The sequence below is a fragment of the Bidens hawaiensis genome, unplaced genomic scaffold (assembly GCF_021521415.1).
Source record: "Bidens hawaiensis isolate Kalapana, Puna unplaced genomic scaffold, B.hawaiensis_p1.1 tig00010731_1, whole genome shotgun sequence".
Classification (NCBI taxonomy): domain Eukaryota; kingdom Viridiplantae; phylum Streptophyta; class Magnoliopsida; order Asterales; family Asteraceae; genus Bidens; species Bidens hawaiensis.
The window spans coordinates 152812-178828 of NW_027491821.1; the positions used below are offsets into that span (position 1 = coordinate 152812).

General features: G+C 35.2%; 1 protein-coding gene across 1 annotated transcript; it reads left to right on the forward strand.

Annotated features, from left to right (window-relative positions):
* Positions 1-4196: 4196 nt before the first annotated feature.
* On the forward strand, positions 4197-5948 carry LOC143536004 (putative HVA22-like protein g). Its single transcript, XM_077030095.1, has 6 exons — positions 4197-4514; positions 4607-4705; positions 4786-4842; positions 4913-4976; positions 5052-5273; positions 5425-5948. Exons 1-6 carry the CDS (start codon positions 4483-4485, stop codon positions 5785-5787), a joined length of 837 nt encoding a protein of 278 aa, XP_076886210.1. The 5' UTR covers positions 4197-4482; the 3' UTR covers positions 5788-5948.
* The last annotated feature ends 20069 nt before the right edge of the window (positions 5949-26017 follow it).

Here is a 26017-nt window from a genome sequence, read left to right on the forward strand (position 1 = left end):
GACTAGAGTTGATTAACAAATAAAACCTAATCCATTTCTGATTATTAGACCACTCATACCAACTGTAGCTTGTTTTTGTATACAACCAATATTAGTTGACTATCTATACAAGCAGTGGCGAAGCTTGGACGAAAACGTCCAGCAGGCCGTACTCAATACGTTTAAAAGCTTTTCATAAACAGGGGGGCTAGTCTCAAAATTTTCGGATGAAAACAGACAAATTTACACGACGTATAAAATTTTTTCAGACGTAAACAGATTAATTTACACAAATCTTTTTTTCAGCTAATTAAGAGCATTCATGAATTTTTGAAGGTTTTAGTTAGAGATGGTGTAACATAAAAGATGTCGTCTACCAATTTTTTAATTCTTGTTTCTAGTTTCATTCTAAGGCTGTTCTCTATGGTGGGGGCATCGAAATCCCTCCACGGTGCCATGCCATCGACACGTAAGAAACGGGGCTTCGAAGCCCTTTTCCATAACGTCTCGCTGTGGTTTAAAGTTCCTTTAACGTCCCATTATATATATAAACATATATGTATATGTTTGTGAGAGATGGAGAGAGAGAACGGCGCCCATCATTGTGAAGCCCCCCCCCCCCTCCCCCCGGCGGTGTGTCGCGCCTCAAGGCCGCACCCAAGGGCGCCCATAACGAATGGTCTAATAGTAAATGCAAGTTTAGAAAAAAAGATAGAAACTTTAAAGGTTCAACTGAAATCTCATATTTGCCCTTCAATTATTAAATGTCTTATCAAAATTGTGCATTTTGAAATTTCTATCCATATATCATATATGTTACCTACTTTATAAGAAAGAGAAGATAAATTAGAAATTAAGTTTCTTTTTTTCTTCTGCCCTCTATCAATATCCACCATCATTCGTGAATTTCAATCAATCAATCAATCATACCCAGTAAAATCCTACCGACAGCAAAGCTATAAGTAGGGTCTGGGGAGGGTGGGATGTAGGCACACCGTACCTCTATCCAAAGGAATAAAGAGGTGGCTTCCAGAGAGACCCTCGGCTCTAAGTACATGTGTGTGAAGCAAAATAAAGGAAATTCATTCTTGAATTTGGTCATGTCAATTGTGCGGTTCTTTGATCTTTGACTTTTATTCGGTGGATATATCAACATTAAGATTTGCTCCATTTGGAATGTAATTGTCAAACCCAATCTTCATTTTTAATGCCATCACAACTTTGGTTAGGGTAGAAGGTTTTTCTGAGGGTTTTCTTCTTGGAAGGTCTCATGTTCAAATCCCGACTTATGTGCACTCTTTAAAATATGGGCAACGTCATTGTATGGGAGATTAAAATTTAGATAATAAGCTATGACAAGTGTTATGCCTTCTTAGAAAAATCACCGGTGTCACTGTGACAACCGTCTCTTAAAAAAATTTTCAAAACATTTTGTGTATTACCATCGAAACCTAAATGGGAAATTTGTTGACCCAAGCTTTAAGACCTTCCTAAATTACCATAATACATCAACAATGATCATGGTCTAATAGAAATAGCAATTCGCTTTAGTTGGAAAACTATTAATATAAACTTTATTGGCAAGATTTGAAATTAAAAGTTGTTAATTTGTAATAGAAATTTAAAATTTTTGATACATTGGACTGAGAGAATAAACATTTTTGATTTGTATGTTTATCAAAGAACATATGGTAGTGATGGTGAGGTGATAGAATGTTGTTACTATCTTCATAAATTTAATTTAAGTACAAATACGGTGTATCAGGTTCTTAAATTCACGGAACTTAGGCCTTATGTATTTCCACAACTCGAACATATGATAGATATCGCCGCTCCAAAATGCGTCCTTGTTTACAAACTTTAATTAATAGTCTGCTTTAGTTAATAGTTTAAATTTAAATGATAATTATAAAAAGGTTTCTCAACATTTCTTGATATAAAATAGGGGTGCATACGAGTTGTGAGCTGCCTACTCGAGATCCGCTTGTGAAAAAACTCAATTGAGCCGAGCTTAAACGATCCCAAGCTCAAACTGGAGCCTTAAAGTAAGCTCATTTAATAAACAAGCTCAAGCCCGAGCTTCACTTGTCGAGCTCGAGCCTATCACTTTTATAATACTTTTTCAATAATTGTTAATTATTCCCAATCTTGGGTGAAATATATATACTGCGACTTCTATCGTTTTCACTTTTCAATAAAATCATCACGTAGTAAATCAACAAACCCCAAGTTAATGTTTCTTTCCCCTTCAAGTTTATCTAATACGGTACCGGTAACAGATATAGGTTCAATATGGAACTCCAAAAAGGTAGAACCGGGGAACCCCTTGATCATCTCCATTCATCATATGGTGTATTATCGATCATCTACATCACATCATTTTTGTAAAGTGAAAAAACACTCCTTCATTAAAAAAATATAAAACCAAAAAAACAATTAAAAAAAGTAAAAATACATATAATGTGTGGGTTAATATCATTTAAGAACTCTAAAAAAGTTAAGAACTCTTAGAAACTCTACACAACCAAATATTTTTTTAATTTTTTTTATGTATTAACATTATTTAAGAGTAGTTTTATCATATTTTATATAAAAAAAATTATTACATATATAAATAACAAGTTAAATATGTTTAAAATTTATGAACTAACAAATTTACATAGGTGTAAAACAAAGCATAGATATGTATAAAAACTAATTTTCAAAATTGTAATCGTAAATTTAGATATAAAAAATGATAAAGCTACACTCAACTAACATTAACATACAAAATTTTTTATAAAAAACATTAGCTTTCATGGGTTCTTTCAAATTCTTAAATAATTTAACAGTTCTGTAATGATACTCATCCTAATGTTATATATGTGTTTTTTTATATAAAGTTATAATTGAAAATATATCTATGTAAATAATTTCAAATATATACAAATTAGCTATTAATAAATAGTAAATGAGTCGAGTCTAAGCCGAGCTCAAGCTTAAAAAATTACTTCTAAGCCGAACTTGAACTTTTAAAATAAAGATTAAAACAAGCGTAGGTCAAAGTCAACGTAAGTTAAACAAGTGAACCCCGTGTAAATTATTTAAAACCCAAATGGGAACCACAACGAGGAAGATAAAATATTTAAACTACACACAAAACCACCATTCCGAATTATTATTATTATTATTATTATTCTCGCTCTTGTTCCTCCCTCAAACGTCGCAACGGTTCGCCGTCGCGTAACGGCGGCGGGGCCTCAGTTACTTCTTTCAAGTTGTACTCCATTACTACACTTTACAAGCACCTTTACTAACCACAGCACTCTACTCATCTCTTTCATTTACTCACGTACGGTACATTCTCATTCACTTGTTCATACAATTCAATCAATGTTACATTGTGTTACGCTACCTGTTATTATGATGGCTATGGCGAGTGAGTTGATGTATCCGTTACAGATCTCTAGGTTTTGTTTTAGTTTCTGATTTAGCTTGTGGTGATTAATTGATTAACCTAGAGGTGTAGTTTACCGGTTTAACTTTATATCTAAGGATTATTTTGTTGTGGATTTGGCACGTGTGAATCTGATTTTTTATTAGGTTAGGTTATAGAGTATAATTAGCAGTCTGATTTAACTTAAAATGTGTAGAGTATGATGCTAATTAGTTTGTTACTGCATAAGTTTTTGGTTTATTTTATTATTGTTTAGGTTTTAAAAAGTAATTAGTATGGATATTAGTATAATATGTTGCTTGTTGATGAGAATTTAGAAGAATGATTAAAATTAGTTGTTCTTTTGGGACCAATTAGCTTGAATTTATAGTGCTATACTGCTACACATAGGGGTGTAACTGAGCCAAGCTTGAGCTTGGTTCGTTTTGACTTACGGGAGCTCGAGCTCGGCTTGTTTTGAGCTTTTTTTCTGAAGTGCGAGCTTGGCTTTTAAGTCAGTTGTTTTTCAAGCTCGAGCTTATTTTGGGCTTGGCTTGGCTTGGCTTGTTTATTAATTATTAATTAATAACTAATTTGTATAGATTTTTAATTATTCATATATAATTTTGAGAAAATCTTAACGAGCCTAAGCTCGGTTTGAGCTCGTGTGCAGTACCTTAAGTTAGAGGAGCCAGAGCTCGGCTCTAGCATCTGTTGTGCAGTGTGAAAGTAATAGTGTATACATACAATCTAAAAGAGTTAAAACTTAAAAATACACTAGGGTCGTTAAGGCTCGACGAGCCTAAACAATTATTTCATACAAGGCTCGAGTTCGGGCTCGTTAACCAAACGGGCTTTATTTGAGGCTCGGGCTCAATAATGTTTGGCTCGTTTTGAGCTTTTAATTGATATGATCTTGAGTAGTGAGCGAGTCGGTTTGTTAGCACTCTTAGTTGCACGCTATTCTAGCCAATTGAAAGTTCTTATATCTGACTGGATTTGTAATTTATACATTATTGCAAAGATGCATGACACTATGCAGGTTTTAATCTGTGTTTCATGTTTGTTGTTTTTGATAGATTGACAAGATGATTGGATCACTTCTTACCAGAGGGCTTGTGTATGTTAACCGATACTTCTTTTCTCTTTTCAGTTTTGAAAATCTTGATTCACTTTTTCTAATAATAAAACCACTTATTACATTACATGTAGGATGTTCTTTGGGTATGCATATCCAGCCTATGAATGCTTTAAATCTGTGGAGAAAAATAAGCCTGATATCGAGCAACTTCGCTTTTGGTGTCAATACTGGTATTACCACAATATCATATATTTGAATATTGCTAGATTTGTGGCTATAAGCTATAAACTGAAAATTGTTGTATTTTCAGGATCTTGGTTGCTGTTTTAACTGTTTGTGAACGTATTGGTGACACGTTTGTTTCATGGTATGAACACAAATTACACAACTGTAGCATATCTTGCTTTTTTTTAATTACACTTTCTTGTTTTGTGAAGGATCCCGATGTATAGTGAAGCAAAGTTGGCATTTTACATATACTTGTGGTACCCCAAAACAAAGGTGAGTTTTACATATACTTACTATTATTTTTTTATGTTTGTTACTTATTATAGATGTTTTTTTATATTATTTCAGGGAACATCATATGTTTATGATTCCTTTTTTCAACCATATGTTTCAAAACATGAAACCGAAATAGACCGTAATTTGTCTGAACTGAGAACAATGGCGGGAGACATGACAATTATGTACTGGCAGAGAACCGCAAGTTATATTCAAACGAGAACTTTAGATATTATTCAATACGTTGCTTCACAGTCGACACCAAAACAGACACCTAAACCACGACCCCCTCAGGTATCTTAACTTGATTTAAAAGTTAGGATTAATTTCATGTATATCCTTACAAGCCCGAAAATATCGTATAGCCAACTTTAGTGAAGTTTACTTATTTGTGTTTATTTTAACGTAATCGGTAATCGTTTTAAATTATAACTTGAAATTACAGCCACAGAAGCCTGTGAAGGTTCAACAACAGGAGGCTAAAGTGCCACCATCACCTGCTGCCAGCTCATCATCATCCTCGTCATCATCAAATTCGGGTTCTGACGCAATGGAAATCCTATCAGATGCTGGAAAGCGACAGGTGGCGGCAGTGCCAGCTGTGACGAAACCACAAAAAGCAAGTACGACACAAGATCTAGCTGTGACTGCAGAGGTTCAAACTGCTGCTGAGCCGGAAAAGAAACAGGTTGAGCCTGCGGGTTCGTCTTCAAATTTGAGCACGGCTAAGTCACTTAAAGAGATTATGATGGAAGAGCCAGTGCGGGTTACACGGGCTAGGTTGAGGAAAGCAAGCTCACTTCAGTGAATGAAGGTGATTGATTATAAGTCCACGTTGTGTTATGTGTTTATAAAAACTGCAAGTGTTTTGGCAGTAGAGATAGATGTATGGATGTACTTGATATATTGCTGTTATACATGTTTCTTTATTTGCCATATAGCTGGGAGTTTGTTTATATATATTGTGCCTTGTGTTGGAATTGGAAGATGGAGATCATAAAATAACATGTGTTGGACAATAAAGATATTAGAGGCAAATAGTTCATGTGGTATCTTAAAAGTAACACCTTTAATTATCATTTCTATCAGACCACACTGATTATATGTGTAATTAACTCATGAAATTCAACTTGAATGAGTTCCTTCTAGTAAATAATTAGCATTCCTTCCACGTGATTAAGAATTTCAATCAAAAGAATAGTAATCTCCTCTCTCGCTGCTATCGATACCATCACACCCTCTGTGACCGCCATCATGTTTTATTGAACGGCAAAGATTTTGTTAAAAAAAACCATCTGACATAAAACTAGACAGGATGAGACGGAGATACAAACCAAACCAAAAAACGACCTCTAAAAACATGTACAAGACTGGAAATGAGAAGCACACGAAAACTAAACACGCTATATAAAACAAAAGAAAAGAAGGTTGAAAGGGACCGCCATCATGCTATCATCGCCTCTCACATCGTCGCTGTCATCACTACCGATTTTCAATGTCTTTAATAGATTTGCAACACAAATATAGTTGTTATGTCAATTAAATGCACCAAATGTTACAATCTTTTTTACTAGGTTACAATTCATCAAATTTTAATATTTTTAACAAGTTTTAATTCCAATATTATAACATTTTTTTTGAATGACCAACTAAGTAACGCCGGGTACGCCGTACGCGGCCCCCATTGGCTAAAGGTAGCCCGAGCCGGCCACTAGTCCGGACGGACGGAGCCCCTAGCGGTCCACCTATTGAGGGATTCACCGGATAAAACCCGACCCCCACGCCAACATTTTAATTTCTTTAAATCTTAATTCTTTGTTAAATTTTTAAACTCCTTAAAAATATTTTGAACGAATTAAACGCCTCATGTTTAACAAAATATTTAGGATATTTATAACTTATGACTTGGGATAGCTAATAAGTTAAGAACATCATTGTAATGAATAGTAAAGTATTTTGGATTCTAATGAGAAGTTTATATTATTTTTCATTCTGCAAAAGATATACACAAACAAGAAGTATAATTTGAAAGCCCCTAATTATTCTATTAATACAACACTCTTCATGATCTAAGCATTGTTCAAATTGGATGGATTGGACTTGTTAAATAAATAAGAAAAAGAAAAGCAGCATGATTATGGCACATATGACTTCATTTTATTATAATGGAGTAAGTAGAACACCTATTTAAATACAAAACTATCATCCTAAACTCTCAACCACAACACCATCTATAGACTTACGAAAGTCGTACCCCACCTTACACTTTATCATGGCATACGACACTTCTTCATCACGACCAGAAGCTTGGGAGGACATTCACATTAAAAAACCAAAGAAGCAAAGGGGGTTATGGCGCACAGTTACAAATGTTTTTGGTTGCAAGAAGATTGATCGTTCAGAAGTCGTGGACCCCACAACGACCCCTACTCGCTATTCAAAATTGGGACCTTCATCTCACACGTCCATCACATCATCACCGTTGTTGTTGCACCCGTCTCTTCGCTCTCCAATTAAACGACGTTATGGGTAAAGAAAAAGAGGTTTTTTTTAATTGCGGTGTGTATTTGTACGTTTGGTTATTAAATTGGATGGTGATCAACGTGTTATTGATAATCAAAAGGTGTTATAAACCACTTGAGTATTTACTTTCTTATGCTCTTATCAATGCTAATCAAGTTTGTGTAGAAAAATTGTAACATGGTATAAATGTCCTTTAACTTTAACAAAATAAAATAAAATAAAAGTTAATTACATTTTGCGTCTATGTGGTTTAGGGGTGAGAACAACTTGTATCCCAGAGCTTTGCATCCATGTAGTTTGCGTCTCTTTGTATATCTCCTTCCAAATTCAAAAGGCTCAACCAATCCAATTCTTATGCGCAATAATTACATCACCTAATTATATTAAAAATCATTTGTAATCTTTACGAACAGTTACCATTAGTTGCATACTGTAACATCCTACTTTTGGTTATAATAATAAAATAAATTTCATCTATTTTATAGTGGGTCGGTATCGGGTTAGATAATAGAATATGGGTTGGGCTTGTGTTGGTTAATTGAATATGTGCTATGTACTTGGGTTAGAATGAAAGAAGGAAAGACCATGGGCTTAAGCCCATGATCCATAATTATATTATCCTTAAATCACCCATTTAATTCATTTCACACATATTCCATACACCACCAAAACACACTTAAGCTCTCTCTCTAGTTCTCTCCTTATCTTAGCCGAAATCAAGAAGGAAACCGAACACCGACCCGAGGTAATAATAGTATGATGTTGTATGAGCTTAAACCCGTTAGATATGGTCACGAAACGACGAGCCTACACCGTTAAACCGTTTAAGTCATGAGATCCGGGTGGAATCGAGGAATGAATGATATACTTGTTGTATACGAGGAGTGAATGATGTGTGTACGCATGAAACTTACAATTATGTATACAGAAAGGTATAGTATGGTGATATGGAAGAAAGGGTGACCGGACTCTAACAATATCCGAGGATGGAGGGTACCGGACCCTAATAATATCCGAGGATGGAGGGTACCAACTTTAATAATATCCGAGGATGAAGGGAGACCAAACCCTAATAATATCCGAGGTATGTAGGGTGAAACGCCCTTTATAATGTAAGGTTAGCTAGGATTATGTATGGATGAATGACGAACATGTTATATATGTAAAGCGTACTTTCGGGCGCGTATATGTGTACGTTAAGTAAGTTACGTGATTAACTAGAACTCACTCAGCGTAGCTGACTTTTAGTATGCACGCAGGCAAATAGGTTGAGGCAGCTCGCGTGATTGAAGACACATGGCATGGAATCGAAGATACTGGCATCTCGAAGAAATGTTGTGATGTTTTAAAGACTATGTTTTGTTTTAAATGACTATGAATGTTTTATAAGACAAGATTTGAAGGTTATGTAAGATATTGTGGTTGAAGTTTTATATTCCGCGTAAAGTTTTAATTAACTATGATATTTAGAACTGTATTTATGAGTAAATTCAACACCAAAGTAGGGCTACCGGTAATGGGGCCTTACACATACAAAGTTGATCAGAGACAGTGAAGTTAATCAACAAAAAAAGCAATGACTAAGGAAAAACCGTTATCAACAAAAACACTTGCTCAACAAAAAACCTAAATCAACTCCACTGTTAAACATAATTAAGCATCAATAGTATGCTAAACTTCGACACCACCTGAGTCTATCTTCCCCGCCTCCTTGATCATATCATATGTCAAACCTTAAGTTGGGCCAAAATTTCAATAGCCACCCTCATATGCAATTAAAGGTGGGTCATGGTGGCATTTACCCTAATTCCAGCAATAATTGTAATTATTATATTAATAAAAAGTAATTAACTACACTAATCAAGATTAATCTTACTTATCACGGTTTGTGTTTCAACTGTGACTTTGATTGGCAACGACATTTGAGCAGCGGCGCTGGATGTAAAATGGTGAGCAAAAACGGTGTGTATGGTGATGTTGAAGATCACAGGGAAAGGTGCACGGTGGCGAGTAACTGCGGTGGAATGGAGGAGATGAAGGGAAAACACAAGCACACGAATGGTCTGACAAGGTGAATATGAAGGGTTGAGTCGTTTTAGGGTTTTGATATAGGGTGAAAAAAAAGGAGATTTTCCTTTCAATTGGCGGAGTAATAAATGGAAAGATGACTAAGAGACACAAACGGATCCCGTCCGACAATCACAGGGATGCAAACTGTTCATTTTTGAAAGAGGGACACAAGTAATTCCCATCGTAAACAAAGGGACACACTGCGGTTAACTCTTATATAGTATAACATTTTGAATACTAGGTGCGCCTTCTAATGCATATTTCTTCTTATATATTAGTGATTTAGGACACACTTAGTATTGCGTATGTTTTTTTTTTCTTTTTGAATAGGGGTATTTTTTTTATTCAATTTATATCTTTTTAGGATAAATTTGAATGGAATGTATAGTAGAGGTGATGACAACTCCCCACCTGAAATAATATAAACAAGATCATAGCCTTTATCTATTTATTAATGAGGCGACTAAGAAAAAGGTAATTGGGCTTTTGTTAGAAAAAAACTATTCTCGGTAGAAGTTACAAACCACAATAAATTACCTTAAGAAAAGTTAAAGGAGATTCAATTAAAACAGCCGTAACTTTTGTTTTATAGTTGGTTTGTCTAACTCTTGGATCACAAATTCCTTCATTTTGACTCCATATTTTAACTTTAAAAGATTTTGCTATGATTTTCTTGACTTTATAAATCTAAAAACAGTTATTTACGCTTCTAAGGTTAAAAAAGAAACGTATAAACAATTAAAAGAATTTCGGGAAAACAATAAATGGTGAAATCAAGTTTCTAAATCAAGGAATATGCTGATAGCTGGGCTAAATCGCCGTAGACCGTTTGTCACATTATCCGGCTCATCAAGCCCATGCCATCCAATGGGCCTCGTAACTCCAATCATAGTCCAAGTGATGCTCGTTTGAAATTTGCATCTATTTTTTGTTCATGTTTACCATACTAAAGTGGTTCAGTAATTAAAAGTAATAAGGTTGGATATTTGAACTTTATGATGGCTTGATGGGTATGTCATGTTTCACCTTCTTCACTATCTCTCGTACCTCAACGGTTTCTCTTTCTATTATAATGACATCCCTAAACCATTTTACAGCCATGGAGATACTCATCTTTCTCATCTAGTTATCATTTTCTTTTTTTTTTTGCTTAGCTTATTTGTGTGGTACAAATCGATAACGCATAAGCCTATACATATATGATACGTCGTTCGGCATCACCTTCGACACACACCTGAATTGGGGTCATTTTGGGCTGTGTTCCCATGGGTACGACAACACCATATCACCTGGCCATTCCGCTTCCATACAGGGCCGGCCATAAGGTGTGGCCGGGTGGTCGACGGCCACAGGCCCGACACCCCGTAGGCCCGAATTTTTTTATTAAAACCGTATGTATATTTAGTGTTTGAACTCAATTTCATAACAATTAGTTTGGTCTAGTGGCAAAGGGATATTACTCTCAACACAAAGGTTGTGAGATCTGCTCTCATTTGAGGCATGTTTAATCTTATATTTATACAACAGTTTTTTACACAACCCAATTATAATCAAATAAACCCATATAAAAATTAAATTGTTTAAACAAAACAAATCCTTTTTTCTAAGGTCCAAAAATTTTTTCGCCTTTGACCAAAAATTGCTTCCACACCCTCCATCGCTTGAGACACGCTATGCATATATGGTTCAAACTATGCAAATTTTGGAGGTTATCAGGAGCAACTTGAAGATGTCAATTTGTACGTTTCGTATATGATTATCATAGTCAATCCATGTGGGCACATATCACATTAAAAAATATACCATGCCTCATAATACTTTAAATTATCCACTATGTTTTGAAAATCAGCTTACACTTTTTGCTTGTTGTCCGGCACTTTGCATGAAGTGATCTGTCCCAGCTATATGAGAACTGTAACAAATGTTGAACACAGAATGTGCGTGGCAATTAAAGAAAAATGCGTTTTTTTAAATATGTAACTTATTGACATAGAGCTTAACCACAAAAAAAACAATAAAACAGAAAAACAAAAAAAAAAAAAATCTTTGAGAGAAGATCAATATATTATTGAATCCATTTTTAATGTTATTGTCCAGTCTCACACTTGTTTATAGTGGATGCATCTTGTTTTGCTATTCAAATTTCGTACAACTAGACGTTAAAGTTTCCGGGCCGATCGGGTTAGAGAGAACGGTAAGCTCATGGGGTATACTCTAACTCATCTTAACTATACATAAGAGGGGAAGGGGCACTAGTGTAGGTAAGGTTTATGGATTGTTTACCACACGGCAAACTCACCCCTAACTATGTGGGTAGTTTGCCAAATTGCAATTTGTGGCAATGGTTTACTACCACATGGCAAACCCATTGAAGTTTTTTGAAAATTAAGCACCCATAAATATTTCATTGAAATTTTAATTTTAATTACATTTAATTGTTTTTTTTATTTTTAAATTTAAACAAAAAAAGCTTTAGGGTACTTGTGGGTATGTGTTTCCAGTTATTTTCTGGTTTGTGGGTACTTAAGGGTGTAAATGAAATAACTGTGTATGATTGGTCGGTGCATGGATACTACCCATGAGTGCCCACTCCTCTCTAAGCACAGCATCACTTATTTGTCTCTCTTTCACTCCATCTCACCAAAAGAAAATGGGTTAATCCTTTTAACTTCATCTCATCTCTATTAATTGTTAATTTAATGTATTTTTCTTTGCCTTTAACCCGTTAAAAGCATAATCCAATGCCCCTTTTTAACAAATTTAACACAAGTGAGGGGTGGTTTAATCCATCTTTAAAGTGTCATGTCATTTTAACCTATGTTGGGGGGTCTAACATTAAGTTATGATTAATTATAGAATCCATGAAAATGAATAAAATATTAAAACCAACATGGTGTATGTAAAACAGTAAAAGGGTATTGATGCTAGAAAATTAGAAACCATAAGACTTTCCAAAAATAAAAATTAAAAGTTGTATTAGTCTAGAATTAACCTCAACTTCTGCTCCTTAGTCAAAGTTGATTAAAGTAGGAAAATACGCCAAAAACTTACGAGTATTGATGCTAGCTTCTCTGGGGTTGTTGGGGTGTCACATTTTGTCCTTTCTTCCTAAATGCCATCAACACCAATACAATAAGTTACTATAAAAGATTATATTTATTTGTTAACATAAACTTAAGAGTTAATTATATATTCTGTACATAACTTACGCTATATATTCCGTTCAGAAGTTTTAAATATAGACTACTATTTCTACTAAAAATCTAGAATGCACATGATTTGTCTGGTGTAAATTTATGACATGATATGAATCTAACCTAAAATTCATAAGAAAAACGGGTTTATTCGGAGAATCATGAACAAACGTAGCTAGATACGTTGGTCGGTCTCACGAATTTTGGAGGTTGATCCGTTTATTTTTATAACTTTTTACTCGTAGACAAAATGTGGGATTGTGTGCAGGGGATTGTAGATGACACCGTTGTGGGGATGGCGAGAGTGGCCATGTCGCCACTTGATGAATTGCCTGGCACATAGCCACATAGTAGAGGGTTGAGGGCGCCGTCATGATCAGATGGCATCGATGACGCCTCCACGATACAAGTGGCCACTAATGTAACACATCACATTACCTAATGATCATTTAAGTAGCCTCATCAATGAGACCGTGACCATATCTTTCAATAAAATAATGTCAACTACTTTGATGTCCTCTTTCTCGAAACATTTGCCTGTATTTTAGCCTATATAAACTGGTTTTTACCGGTCATATTTTGCTTTTGCATTAAAATTTAACTATGTAAAAATGTAAAACCACGCCTGTTCTGTTTAGTAGGTTACTAGCCGGTTTATTTCCTTTATTTGTTTTGAGCCAACTAAAAATGGAGCCAATTCATGTCTCCAAGTTAATTTCAAATATTTCTCTTCTCTCTTCATATCTGTTATCTTTATCTTATTTAATTTAAAAATAATTTACAAACCAATTCATGTCCCCAATTTGTTGAAATCCTTACTTGATCTGGACATACACCATTAATGGTTTCAACATACAGACAAATATCAAATTATTTTACTCTCTTTCTCCTTCTTAAAACCGGAAAGTCAAATTTGTTTTTGTTTGTATGTTGTATTATCCATGACTAAACATTCAAAAAAAAAAATACATTTTTTAATGTGGGTTAACTATAGCTATTATATAACTTAATATATGATTTTTTAGGTTTTATACTTTCAACCTAACACAAGTTAAATTTTGGGTTATTGCGACACTTATATGATTGTCATTGTATGTATATCTTGACCCTATAATATATTATATTTTGTTGAAATTTTGATTACCTGACTCGATAAAAAAGATTCTCGGATATCCGAAGACCGAGACAATGTGACAACGCTAATAAACATTTTAGGGTCCGCCACCGGTTAGGAGTGTCTAGTCATGTAGTGTTACCGGATGATACACCTAGTCCGAGGTATGGTTAATGACATAATGTCACCGATCACTACCATATGATATCACTACTATCTCTTTATTCTTTAACATATTTAATCCTTTGCCATTATTATATTTGTTGTTCGGGACATCTCCTATACCTCAGGACTAACATTAGTTCGGGTGATTCATTTCAAAACTAATGAGTTATGACTAAAGACTATGGAGCTTTGATAATTGATTATCTTGCAGGCATGGCTTCAGTGTTTAGGATATATTGCTCAGTTACCCCAAGAGACCTACTTAATGCATACACTAGTGAAGGTGTGATACTCTTGGGTGGTTCATTATGAGAATGAGCAATGGCCAATGTATAGACATGACATTAACTGAAGGGTCATTTAGTAGGCTCATAAATGAGAGTGTTACAGTCTCTTTCATAAAATGTCAACTACCTTGATGTCCTATTTATGTAATAGCAGTTGCATATTTTTGACTTTTTTGATTTTTATACATGTCTTTAACTTTTAACTAATTAAGTTTATAACTTCAAATAAGGGTGCAAACGAGTCGAACTGCTCGCGAGCTACTCAATATCGGCTCATTAAAAAGCTCGATTGAGCTGAGCTTAATCGAGCCTGAGCTCGAGCCTAAAAGTAAGCTCGTTTAATAATCGAGCCCGAGCCCGAGCCAGCTTGCAAGCCTAAACGAACCTATCATTTATATATTTTTTTAAAATATATTTTTAATAATTATTAATTAATATATATATATAATGTTATGAAAAAATTATTAAAAATAACTAACACTATGTATTATTTTATACATAAAATTATGAGAAAAATATACAAATAATTATTATTATATAAAAAATAATTAATAAATAGTAAACGAGTCGAGCTCGAGCTCTATTCACGAGCCAAACTTGAACTTTTAAAATAGAGCTCAAAACAAGCTGAGCTCGAGCTCTGTATAAGTTAAACTAGTCGAGGTTAGGCTCGACTCGACTCGTTTGCACCCGTCATAAAAGAAAATTTTGTCTAGGAAATCAATCATTTGATTTATAAACAGTTGTTTTACTCCTTATCCACTTTTTACTTTAAAAATTACTATAAATCAATTGATATCTTCAATTTATTTAAATTCATACCTGATTTGGACATATGCGGTTTAAGGTTCAATATATAAACAAATACCTAGTAATTTTATTTTCCCTTTCCTCTCCCTTAAACTAGAAAGTCAAAATTGTTTTTGTTTGTATATGTTGTATTAGACACAATTAAGTAATTAAACATTTAATAAACCCATTTTTTTAAATATGGATTAGTAGTTTAAAAACAATTTATAATTAATAAAAGTGAGGGAATATCTCGTATACACCACTATAAACTTTCCAAAACCATAAATACTAAACGAAATTCAAATTATCTTATATTCCTCTTCACTAGTTCAGAAGTAAATTAATTTCGCTCTACGCTGGTTTGCCATACATAACGAGGCATTATACGGGCGGATAGAGCTCTTGCACCATCCCAAATGCATTAAGGAGCGTTATAAGAGAATATACGTTTTTACAATAAAGCTCATATGTGTCTTGAAGGGGTAATAATTAAAGAAACATTATTCATTACACATGCTTTTACTAAAACTTTTGTCAATATGATGTGACGGAAAATACCTTTACATGGCCTTATTTCTTTTATAAACCAACTGTCGTTCAAAAAATAAATAATTTTATTTTTGAGTATTAAATGTCAAACAAAAAAGATGTTGATGATTGAGATATTAAAGTATGAAACTCAAAATTAGTTCTCTTTTTCAAAAACTGGTACAAAGTTATGGGCATTTTTGAGGATTTCTAAGCATGCATTCGCCGTTAAACCGTAGTACAACTGTACAAGCACGATGGGAAACAATCACCCCCTCCACGTGGTAACTTAATATTTTTTATAATCACCCCTCCCAACAAATCACAATTTAGATTATAATACGATTCAAATTATATTCTTAGAATAATATTAACAACTTTTTAAAAGCTTAATATGTTCTCCAACAATGTAATTTTTTTAAGACCGCAATCCAATTTGCTTTTATGAACATGAAATCTTATTTGATTTTATTTTGATTAATTAGTATGTAATGTAAATAGTCGTATAATCACGTTTGCGTTTGCATGTTATACTAAATGTGATACGTATGGGGTGTTTGAGATTCCTTATTTTGCATCCTTATAATTTTTCATTAAGTTAATAAGTTACAAAAGTGTACCTTATGGAACTTTTCGTCTCACAATTAAGCAATCCCAAACACCTTATCACTTTTCAATAAGTTTATAAGTTATAAGTTGGTGAAAATAAGCAACCCCAAACACCCCTGTAACATTGGTGTAACGTGTAATATGTAATATAGGAGTATGTTAGATTGTCATTCAAAAAAGGTTATTTAACGGTAGGGGAATTAAAACCTTTTAACCTATTTTGGAATTAATGCGTACATATCGGAAACCTCCGACACAAAACTTCCCTATCATCTATTACATTCGAGCACAAGGCGATGAAATACGATCAAAATACAGAATTGCATATCACTATCAAAAAAATCAAACAAACAAACATCTTCCATTAGAATTCAAAATTAATCTTCCATAGGAAAGTTAAATTTCTTAGGTAAAGGGATTGAATTTTTGGAATTTTAAAACAAATAAATTATTTGAATGGGAATTCAAATTTAAATTTCAATTATTAATCTGACGGGAACTTTATTATAAAGGAAAAGTTTAGGATAAATTAGCAGTAAAGTGCGGATATGATTTTTTATATTAACACGGTGGGGTGTTTGTGTTTAAATTTAGTCGATTTTAACCAAAAATAACAAATAAAAATGGAAATCAAGACCACACCGCTAACTATAGTTTTTAGTATAACAAATTAAACTTGTGGTATGTGTAAGTCGGGCGGACAAAACGGGGCTTGAACAAACTATTTTAATTGTATATCATTAGTAGCACTGAAAATTTTAAAAATGATAAAAGATGGTTCCAGAATACGACGAGAATAATATTGATGAAAATATCCAGTTTTGGGCTAACATATCTAACCAATTTAATAAACGGGTCATGTTCGAGTTAAAATAGGCCGTGTGCGGCGGGACAACGTGCTTAACCCATCTAATTTTATCTGTCGATCTACCCGCAAGCCTAATTATTGAACAAATTGACCCACTACTTGTTTACATATATTTATTTTACAACTTCTTTAGGATTAAACACACACACAAACCGAACACAGGCACGAAAGCAATAAACGAACACGGGGATTTAACGTGGTTCGGTCTAAACTAACCTATGTGCACGAGTGACAACTAGGTATTCTTTATTGAGTGACGATGATTACAAGTACATAACAATCATATATTTTGAGATTAATCTAGGGTTTTTGGATCTTATTCAACAAGAAATCCAAACTGGGTCGGGCTTCGGTTTGGCCACCCTACACCCGTTTGCCAATAATAATTCGATCCTAAACTAAAGGCCTACGAACCTTTCAATCTCCCACTCGGAGGCATTGAGTACTCTCGTCTGATTGTACTTCTGTAATCTAAACATTAAACTCCGACTAGTTGTAAGGCCCCGAACCAGGTAACCTTACTTTAGCGTCGGATTTACTCATAAACACAGTTCTTCAAATCAGAGTTTATTAAAACTTTTCGCGGAAAGTAAAACATCAATCATTTGTTACAAAACATTAAATCTTTTCTTTGATTCCATAACACAAAACTTATATTTAAAACATCTTTTCTTCTTCTTCAGATGCCAGCCGTTCAATCCATGCCATGTGCCATCCTCATGCTAACTCTATAATCAGCTCACCTGTGTGCATACTAAAAGTCAGCTACGCTGAGTGAGTTCTAGTTAATCGAACGCCATACAATACATACACATACATACATATCCGTAGATACATATCCATACTTCACTAGTTACCCTTCTGTTCTACATACATACTTGCTACCATACATACATACATATCTACAATCACTAACCTCAGTCTACCGAGAGTACGTTCATAGTCCACCGTCTATACCTGTACTCAAGGTCGTGAACACGTACAAGGTTCGCAGTCCTTACCTATGTTCACCATTTATGGTACGTACAAGGATCGCGGTCCTTCCCTATACCATAGTACATCCACAACACGTACAAGGTTCGCAGTCCTTCCCTATGTTGCAACCTAATTCATAGCACGTACGAGGTTCGCAGTCCTCCCTATGCTACAAATACAGCACGTATAAGGTTCACAGTCCTTTCCTATGCTGTAATACATCCACAACACGTACAAGGTTCGCAGTCCTTCCCTATGTTGCAACCTAATTCATAGCACGTACGAGGTTCGCAGTCCTCCCCTATGCTACAAATACAGCACGTATAAGGTTCACAGTCCTTTCCTATGCTGACGCCTATCTACATTACGTATAAGGTTCGCAGTCCTTATCTACGTCTACATATATCATCTACTTCACGTATAAGGCTCGCAGTCCTTAACTACGCTATCACCAGCCGAGTCTATGTCCGAAAGAAGCTAGAGGGATTTGCCATCCTAACTTACTATGTCGAACGAACTCACATGCCATTCGTGTACCTATATACACATACTTACATTATAACATAAGAACACTCTAGGCATTCTTTACCTCATTTATTTAACAACTATACCCCTTGTCGACACGTGCAATATCCGAAGATAGTTCACGCCCCGACAAGTATTCATTTGAAATATTCATACATCTTCGATATATAATATTCGTACCTTTATTTTTAACCTGACAGTACGTGCAATATCCGAAGATCGTTCGCGTACCGACAAGCAATCATTCATATCTATCACACATATCACATATGACATACACTTATCACTTAGGATAAATGTATTAACAACACATCGAGTATGCACACAGCCCCGAAAACATAACAAGGAATGGGGCTAGAAACTCACCTGGACTCTGCTTCTTCCTCTGATTTCTGTAAATCCCTTCTTTAACTGAGCTCGGCTGACTGTACAAGTTACACGTATCAATACTCGCCTGATCTAATCTGGTGGCCTAGTATTAGCTTACTTTAACTTATCGCTTAATTTATTTTCTAATCGAACTTGGCTTTAGGCGAAGTTAACCCTCGGGCGAGCTTAGCTCTAGGCGAAGTTAACCTTAGACGAACTTAGCTTTACAGCGAAGTTGCCATCAGGCGAACTTGGCTTCAGGCGAAGTTGTCATCAGGCGAACTTGGCCTCAGGCGAAGTTACCAGTTAGGCGAACTTAACTTTACAGCGAAGTTGCCATCAGGCGAACTTAGCTTGCAGGCGAAGTTCATCAGGCGAACTTAGCTTGCAGGCGATGTTCATCGCTTTGAAGGCGAAGTTGCCCAGTTGCAGGCGAAGTTGCCCAGATCAGCCGCTGTTCGGTTTCTGTCCAGCATTTTGAGCGATTTTAACACCCTTGCTATAGTTCAATATCACCCACTACGCTTCCCGACCATTTTCGGTCGTTTATACACTAAAAAGCTTGGATCTTTAAACTTCAAAGATCAAGAATCATACATTTTTGAGCTTGTTTGGATCTCGTTTAACTTGTTAACACAACTAATCGCTCTCTCTCTCTCTCTCTCGGATCTGCCCGTTCCTCTCCTCGGCCCGGCGGTGGTGTAGATGGTGTGTGTGTTTTTGGAGTGTGTTTGTAGAAAGTAAGGAAATGAAGATATTTTTGGGTTTAGGGGATATTTATATCCCTGAAATCCCATGGACCTAAGGCCCATTCTCATTTAACCCGTCTCCATTAATCCAACACTAGCCCGACTCATACCAACTCCTACTCTATTATTTATTTCCTGACAACCCGAGTAAACTTTCCCTCTATTAGTAAGTAATATAATTAATATCACTTTGAAATTTCGGGATGTTACACTAGTTGCCACCGCCTTCTCATCAATTAACCTGAAGGCCCGTTGAATCTCCCCGGAGCTCCAATATGTCAGTCACGGCTAAAACTGTCTCTGACCCGTTCTCTATCCCTACCGGCTCCCACTGTAACGAATTACCGGATCCTGAGATATCCCGAGAACAAACACCATCCATATTCAGCAAGTAATCCATTGGAGAGACTTTTATAGCTGGAATACTGGTTTTCTTAATCCATGTCGACTTGGAACTGTAACTGAAACACGACATGTGCCCCACTGTCATGATGTCCTCTGACTGGTTTAACATTCCTAGCTCGTTCATCCTGAATCTTCACTTTGGCTCTGGGTTTGTTACTTGCAAAACAAATCTTCTTCTGCCCACGAGATTCTGTGAAACAGACTTTGTCTTTCACCAAAGCTGGACCCACTCATTTCGGTGACATATCGACCATATACAACGAACCCTTTGACTACCTTCCACTGCTCATTCTCGAACTTAACATTGTGCCCTGGTCATCCAACTGCCCAACTGAAATCAAACATTTTTTCAAACTTGGAATAACCCTAACATCTTTCAAAGTCCAAGAAGTACTGGCTAAAGTTATCAAATCAACATCTCCCATACATGTAACCTCTAGAATATCATTGTTCGTAATTCGAACCTTTCCAAAATCCCCAAACTTTAGATTTTTCATCGTTTCACTACAGTGAGTGGCATGAAACGATGCACCAGAATCCACCACCCAGTCAATAACTTTATTCTCAACACTACAAACCAAAGCCTCATCACTAGTGACCCCTTCATATATGCCGTCTTTTGTAACATTCACTTCTTTCTTATCATTCGGACATTGATTCCTGAAGTGTCCCTTCTCTTTATAACACCAACATTCTATATCTTTATGAGTCTTAAACAGACTCATCATCCTGCTCCCACTGCAACCTCGTTGTTTTCCCCTACCTCTACCTTCTGTGACTAACATATTACATGATGATTCACATGAACTTCTGTGTCTTGAATCTTCTCCAAGAATTAAATCCCCAATCTCATCAAAGGTAATATTTGTAGACGAACTACAAACCGCAGTCACTATTTGAGACCAACTATCGGGAAAAAAAGATAATAACAATAGGCCTTGAACTTCATCATCAAACTTAATTTCGTTTGACACTAAGCGGTACATGATCGAATTAAGATTATTAATATGCGTTGTAACTGACCCACCCTCTTTCATTCTAATTGTCACTAACTCTCGGATAAGATAGACCTTATTCGCTGCCGAAGGCTTCTCATACATGTTGGATATTGCCTCCATCATACCACGCGCTGTCGTTTCTTTCATGATTTTATATGCCACATCTTCCAATAACGACAAAGTAATACAAGGCCTAGCCTTTTTGTCTAACTTCTTCCAATCTTCATCTAACAACTTTTCTGGTTTTTCATCCTCAAGCACTGCGTCCAAGTCTTTCTAAACAAGTAGCGCCTCAATTTGCATCTTCCACCAACCAAAATTTCTAAACTTTTGTATCGAACCTTTCCATCTTTTGCCATGACAATGACTGAAACGAAAACCTGGATAAAAAACAGATATAAACACAACAATGGAACGAGCCTAAACTTAACAATTGTTCTACTGAACTATGTTAAATAATCAACATTCTTTATAACACCAACATTCTATATCTTTATGAGTCTTAAACAGACTCATCATCCTGCTCCCACTGCAACCTCGTTGTTTTCCCCTACCTCTACCTTCTGTGACTAACATATTACATGATGATTCACATGAACTTCTGTGTCTTGAATCTTCTCCAAGAATTAAATCCCCAATCTCATCAAAGGTAATATTTGTAGACGAACTACAAACCGCAGTCACTATTTGAGACCAACTATCGGGAAAAAAAGATAATAACAATAGGCCTTGAACTTCATCATCAAACTTAATTTCGTTTGACACTAAGCGGTACATGATCGAATTAAGATTATTAATATGCGTTGTAACTGACCCACCCTCTTTCATTCTAATTGTCACTAACTCTCGGATAAGATAGACCTTATTCGCTGCCGAAGGCTTCTCATACATGTTGGATATTGCCTCCATCATACCACGCGCTGTCGTTTCTTTCATGATTTTATATGCCACATCTTCCAATAACGACAAAGTAATACAAGGCCTAGCCTTTTTGTCTAACTTCTTCCAATCTTCATCTAACAACTTTTCTGGTTTTTCATCCTCAAGCACTGCGTCCAAGTCTTTCTAAACAAGTAGCGCCTCAATTTGCATCTTCCACCAACCAAAATTTCTAAACTTTTGTATCGAACCTTTCCATCTTTTGCCATGACAATGACTGAAACGAAAACCTGGATAAAAAACAGATATAAACACAACAATGGAACGAGCCTAAACTTAACAATTGTTCTACTGAACTATGTTAAATAATCAACCTATTTTAAACGCAACGAAATAACAAACTAAAAATCAAAAATTGAAAATGTAAACTGAAACGATAAAACCTGACAAATGCGGTTGGCACTGGTTATGCGTTTATGTAACGCTTCTTCTGATTAACGACTGATCTTCAATAGAAATCGGAACTTGATTCAATTGTTCTTGACTCGTTAAGCAAACTGAATTTGGGCCTACTGTCATTTCTTTACAAGCCCAATTTACTTTAATATGATGAATCAAATTGTTTTAATCTTGCTAGTGGGCTCCTGCCCAAGATAACGACCCAAACAAAAAAAAGATCTGGTCTCACACTCAAAACGACCTTTCTTCTCTTTTTTACTCTTGGTTGGTAATTGCAAACTGAAGTTGGTGGTTGTGGGTTCTCTTCCTCAATCGATGGTTGGGTTCAATGGCTCTGGTTACCGCCTACTAACCCTGATCGACCAACTCTGTTGTGCGATTGTGTTCTCCTGTGTGTAACAAGCTAAGCTCTAGATACCAGTTGTTAGGATTAAACACACACACAAACACGAAAGCAATAAACTAACACGAGGATTTAACGTGGTGCGGTTTAAACTGACCTACGTCCACTGGTGGCAACTAGGTATTATTTATTGAGTGAAGACGATTACAAGTACATAACAATCATATATTTTGAGTTTAATCTCGATTTTGCATCTTATTCAACATGAAATCCAAAACGGGTCGGGCTTCGGTCTGGCCACCCTACACCTATCTGCCATTTGGATTTCAAATTATAAATTGGTCTAAACAAAAGGCCTACGAACCTAACACTTAACGCATACATTACATGTACTTTTGGCTAATATGGTTGTAAGGGCTTTCAATCCTTCCACGTAATGGTTGTAAGGGCTATCAATCTTTCCACGTATTGTGTTCTCTTTACACGCTTTCACCTACCGTCTTTCCACCAGAAAAACAAAATAACTTATGCTTTCCAAACACACCAGGAGACTTTTATTTCTCCATCGTTGTTGTGTGTATGCTCCGGTGACTATCTACCCTCGATATATGTTGTTGCCGGTTTCGGTTCCGATGATGACTTACCCTCAATTAATCTGTTGTCGGGTTTTATTACCCAATTAACAACCCATCAACCCATTTAACATTTTAAAGCTAGATTACTACCCATCAACCAGTTTAACACATTTAATTAAGGAAACATGAAGTCATGTTTGTTTTACATAAATAACAAGATGTTTTGTGTTTAAGCTGCATAGTTTAACCTGACAACCCACTACTATTGAAACCTAGTTCCATAATCGAACAAAACCATCATACCAACAAACTTTCAAAACCTAACTAAACTTTTAAATTGTATAAAAACCAATGGTACCTACGAAGATTCAATTGGAGGATTCCAACAGAGATCAAGAACGAGTGTGAAGTATGTTAAGAGTTTTGTAATAAAATCAAACCATATAGATTTTCATTTACAGGGGTGAACAATTGAAATGAACCATCGCAAACTTTCATGAATATCATGACATTTGGCTATTATAACAGTCATAAATATTAATTGACAATTTTATCAGTAGAAATTACATGAGTTGTAACATAGATATCAATGAAAACTTGTTTACCGACAACAAGTTGTTGATGATCACTTTTCTATTGGATAGTTACGTCATTGATTAACAAAGTTGCTAATCTCGTAGTTGATAGTGATTCAAAAGTTGCTAGCAATCGATGAACAGACTTTCTACTTACCTCCATTTTTGTTTCAGGAGACCATTTTTACTATTGACCCAGTGAAGGCTTTGCCCCTTAAACCTTGCTACTAGAGGCTTTTCCCTAGAACCCACGTTGTTCATGAGTTTTACCGCCCTAAACTTCCTAGATGTTGTAAGTAGAGGTGGCAATGAGAGTGGGTTGGGTTGGATTTGGGTGATGGGTCAGGATGAATTTTTAAAATAGAGGGTTAGGATGGATATGAGTCAAGATGGGTAAAACTAACTCATCTTGACTCAAGTGAATGTTGACATACAAAGGGTTTTAAAAACCCCTCAAAAAAATATTCAAAAAAACTATTAAAAAAATAATAACTCAAAATATAAATAAAAAACGCAAATGTAAAATAACTAAAATGTTTCCCCCATCATCCTCGTTCATTAAAAAAACCGTTTTGTACCGGTTTAGGTTCGAGTTTTTCGAGAATTTTTTTCGGTTCGGTTTTGTTTTTTTTCATTTCGATCGGTTTCGGTATCTGCTTGGTTTCGATTTCTCGGTTTTTCGGTTTCAGTTTTGTTTTAGTCAGTTTCTTCGGTTTCATTTCGTTTTTTTTGTTTCGTTTCGATTCATCTGTTTTATTTTGGTCGGCTACGTTTCAGTTTTTTTTGTTTCATTTTGGCAAGCCTTTTGATTGAATTTCACTTTTTTTTTCGTTTTGGTCAGTTTTTCGGTTTCATATCGGTTTTTTTGTATCGTTTTGGTCGTTTTTCTATTTCGGTTTAGTTTCGTTTCAGTTTTTTTGGTTCGTTTAGTCGGTTCGGTGTTTTTGATTCGTTTTAGTCTGGTTTTTAAATTGCATTTAGTTTTTATATGTTTCCTTTTGGTCAGTTTTTCAGTTTCAATTCGGTTTTTTTGTTTCGTTTCGGTCGTTTTTCTATTTCGGTTCTGTTTCGTTTCGTTTTTTTTGTTCGCTTTGGTCGGTTCAGTGTTTTTGTTTTGTTTTGGTTAGCTTTTCAGTTGCATTTTGTTTTTTTTTGTTTCGTTTTGGCCATTTTTCTATTTTGGTTTAGGTTAGTTTCGTTTTGGTTTTTTTGTTTTGTTTCGGTCGATTCGGTGTTTTTGTTTTGTATTGATTTCAGCTTTCAGTTGCATTTCGCTTTTTTTCGTTTTGGTCAGCTTTTCGGTTTCATATCGGTTTTTTTGTTTCGTTTTGGTTGTTTTTCTATTCCGATTCAGTTTTGTTTCGGTTTGATCGATTTGGTGTTTTTGTTTAGTTTTGGTTAGCTTTTCGGTTGCATTTCGCTTTTTTTGTTTCGTTTTGGCCAGTTTTCGGTTTCATTCCCCTTTTTTTTGTTTTGTTTTGGTCGTTTTTCTATTTCGGTTCAGTTTCGTTTTTGTTTCGTTTTAATCGGTTCAGGGTTTTTGTTTTGTTTTGATCGTTTTTTGGGTTTCGGATGAGTTTTGTTCCGCACGTGATAGTTTGAGTATTTTGAATTAGATAAATTTTGGATAACTTGGATATTTTGTTTTGACCAATTTTAACCTATAAATGAAACTCACATGTATATTTCCAACCCATCCTAACCCACTTGAAGAACTTTTATGATTCATTCTAACCCATTTTACTTTTGAAGTTTATCTATTTTGACCAAAAACAATCTATTTGGGTTGGGTTTGCCACCTTAGTTGTAAGTGTTCAAAATCATAATATTCCCAAACAAGTATATATGCATTCCACACTTTCCAACTTGTTTAATGTATTGATTTCTTACTAGATCAATAAGTAAATTACAATTACACGAAGCATCTAGATGTCAAATCACCAACATTAACAAAATTTCTAAAGCCACCCCTAAATAAGAACAAAAGAAACTTTTTGTACACATACATTGTGACTTAAACTTTACCAACACTCATG

What these genes read in the sequence shown, in the direction of transcription:
- LOC143536004 (XM_077030095.1), top strand. Translation starts at nt 4,483, where the DNA reads ATGATTGGATCACTTCTTACCAGAGGGCTTGT. An exon ending in GGTGACACGTTTGTTTCATG is followed by an intron (nt 4,843 to 4,912) that starts GTATGAACACAA and finishes TGTTTTGTGAAG; the next exon opens with GATCCCGATGTATAGTGAAG. An exon ending in TGTGGTACCCCAAAACAAAG is followed by an intron (nt 4,977 to 5,051) that starts GTGAGTTTTACA and finishes ATATTATTTCAG; the next exon opens with GGAACATCATATGTTTATGA.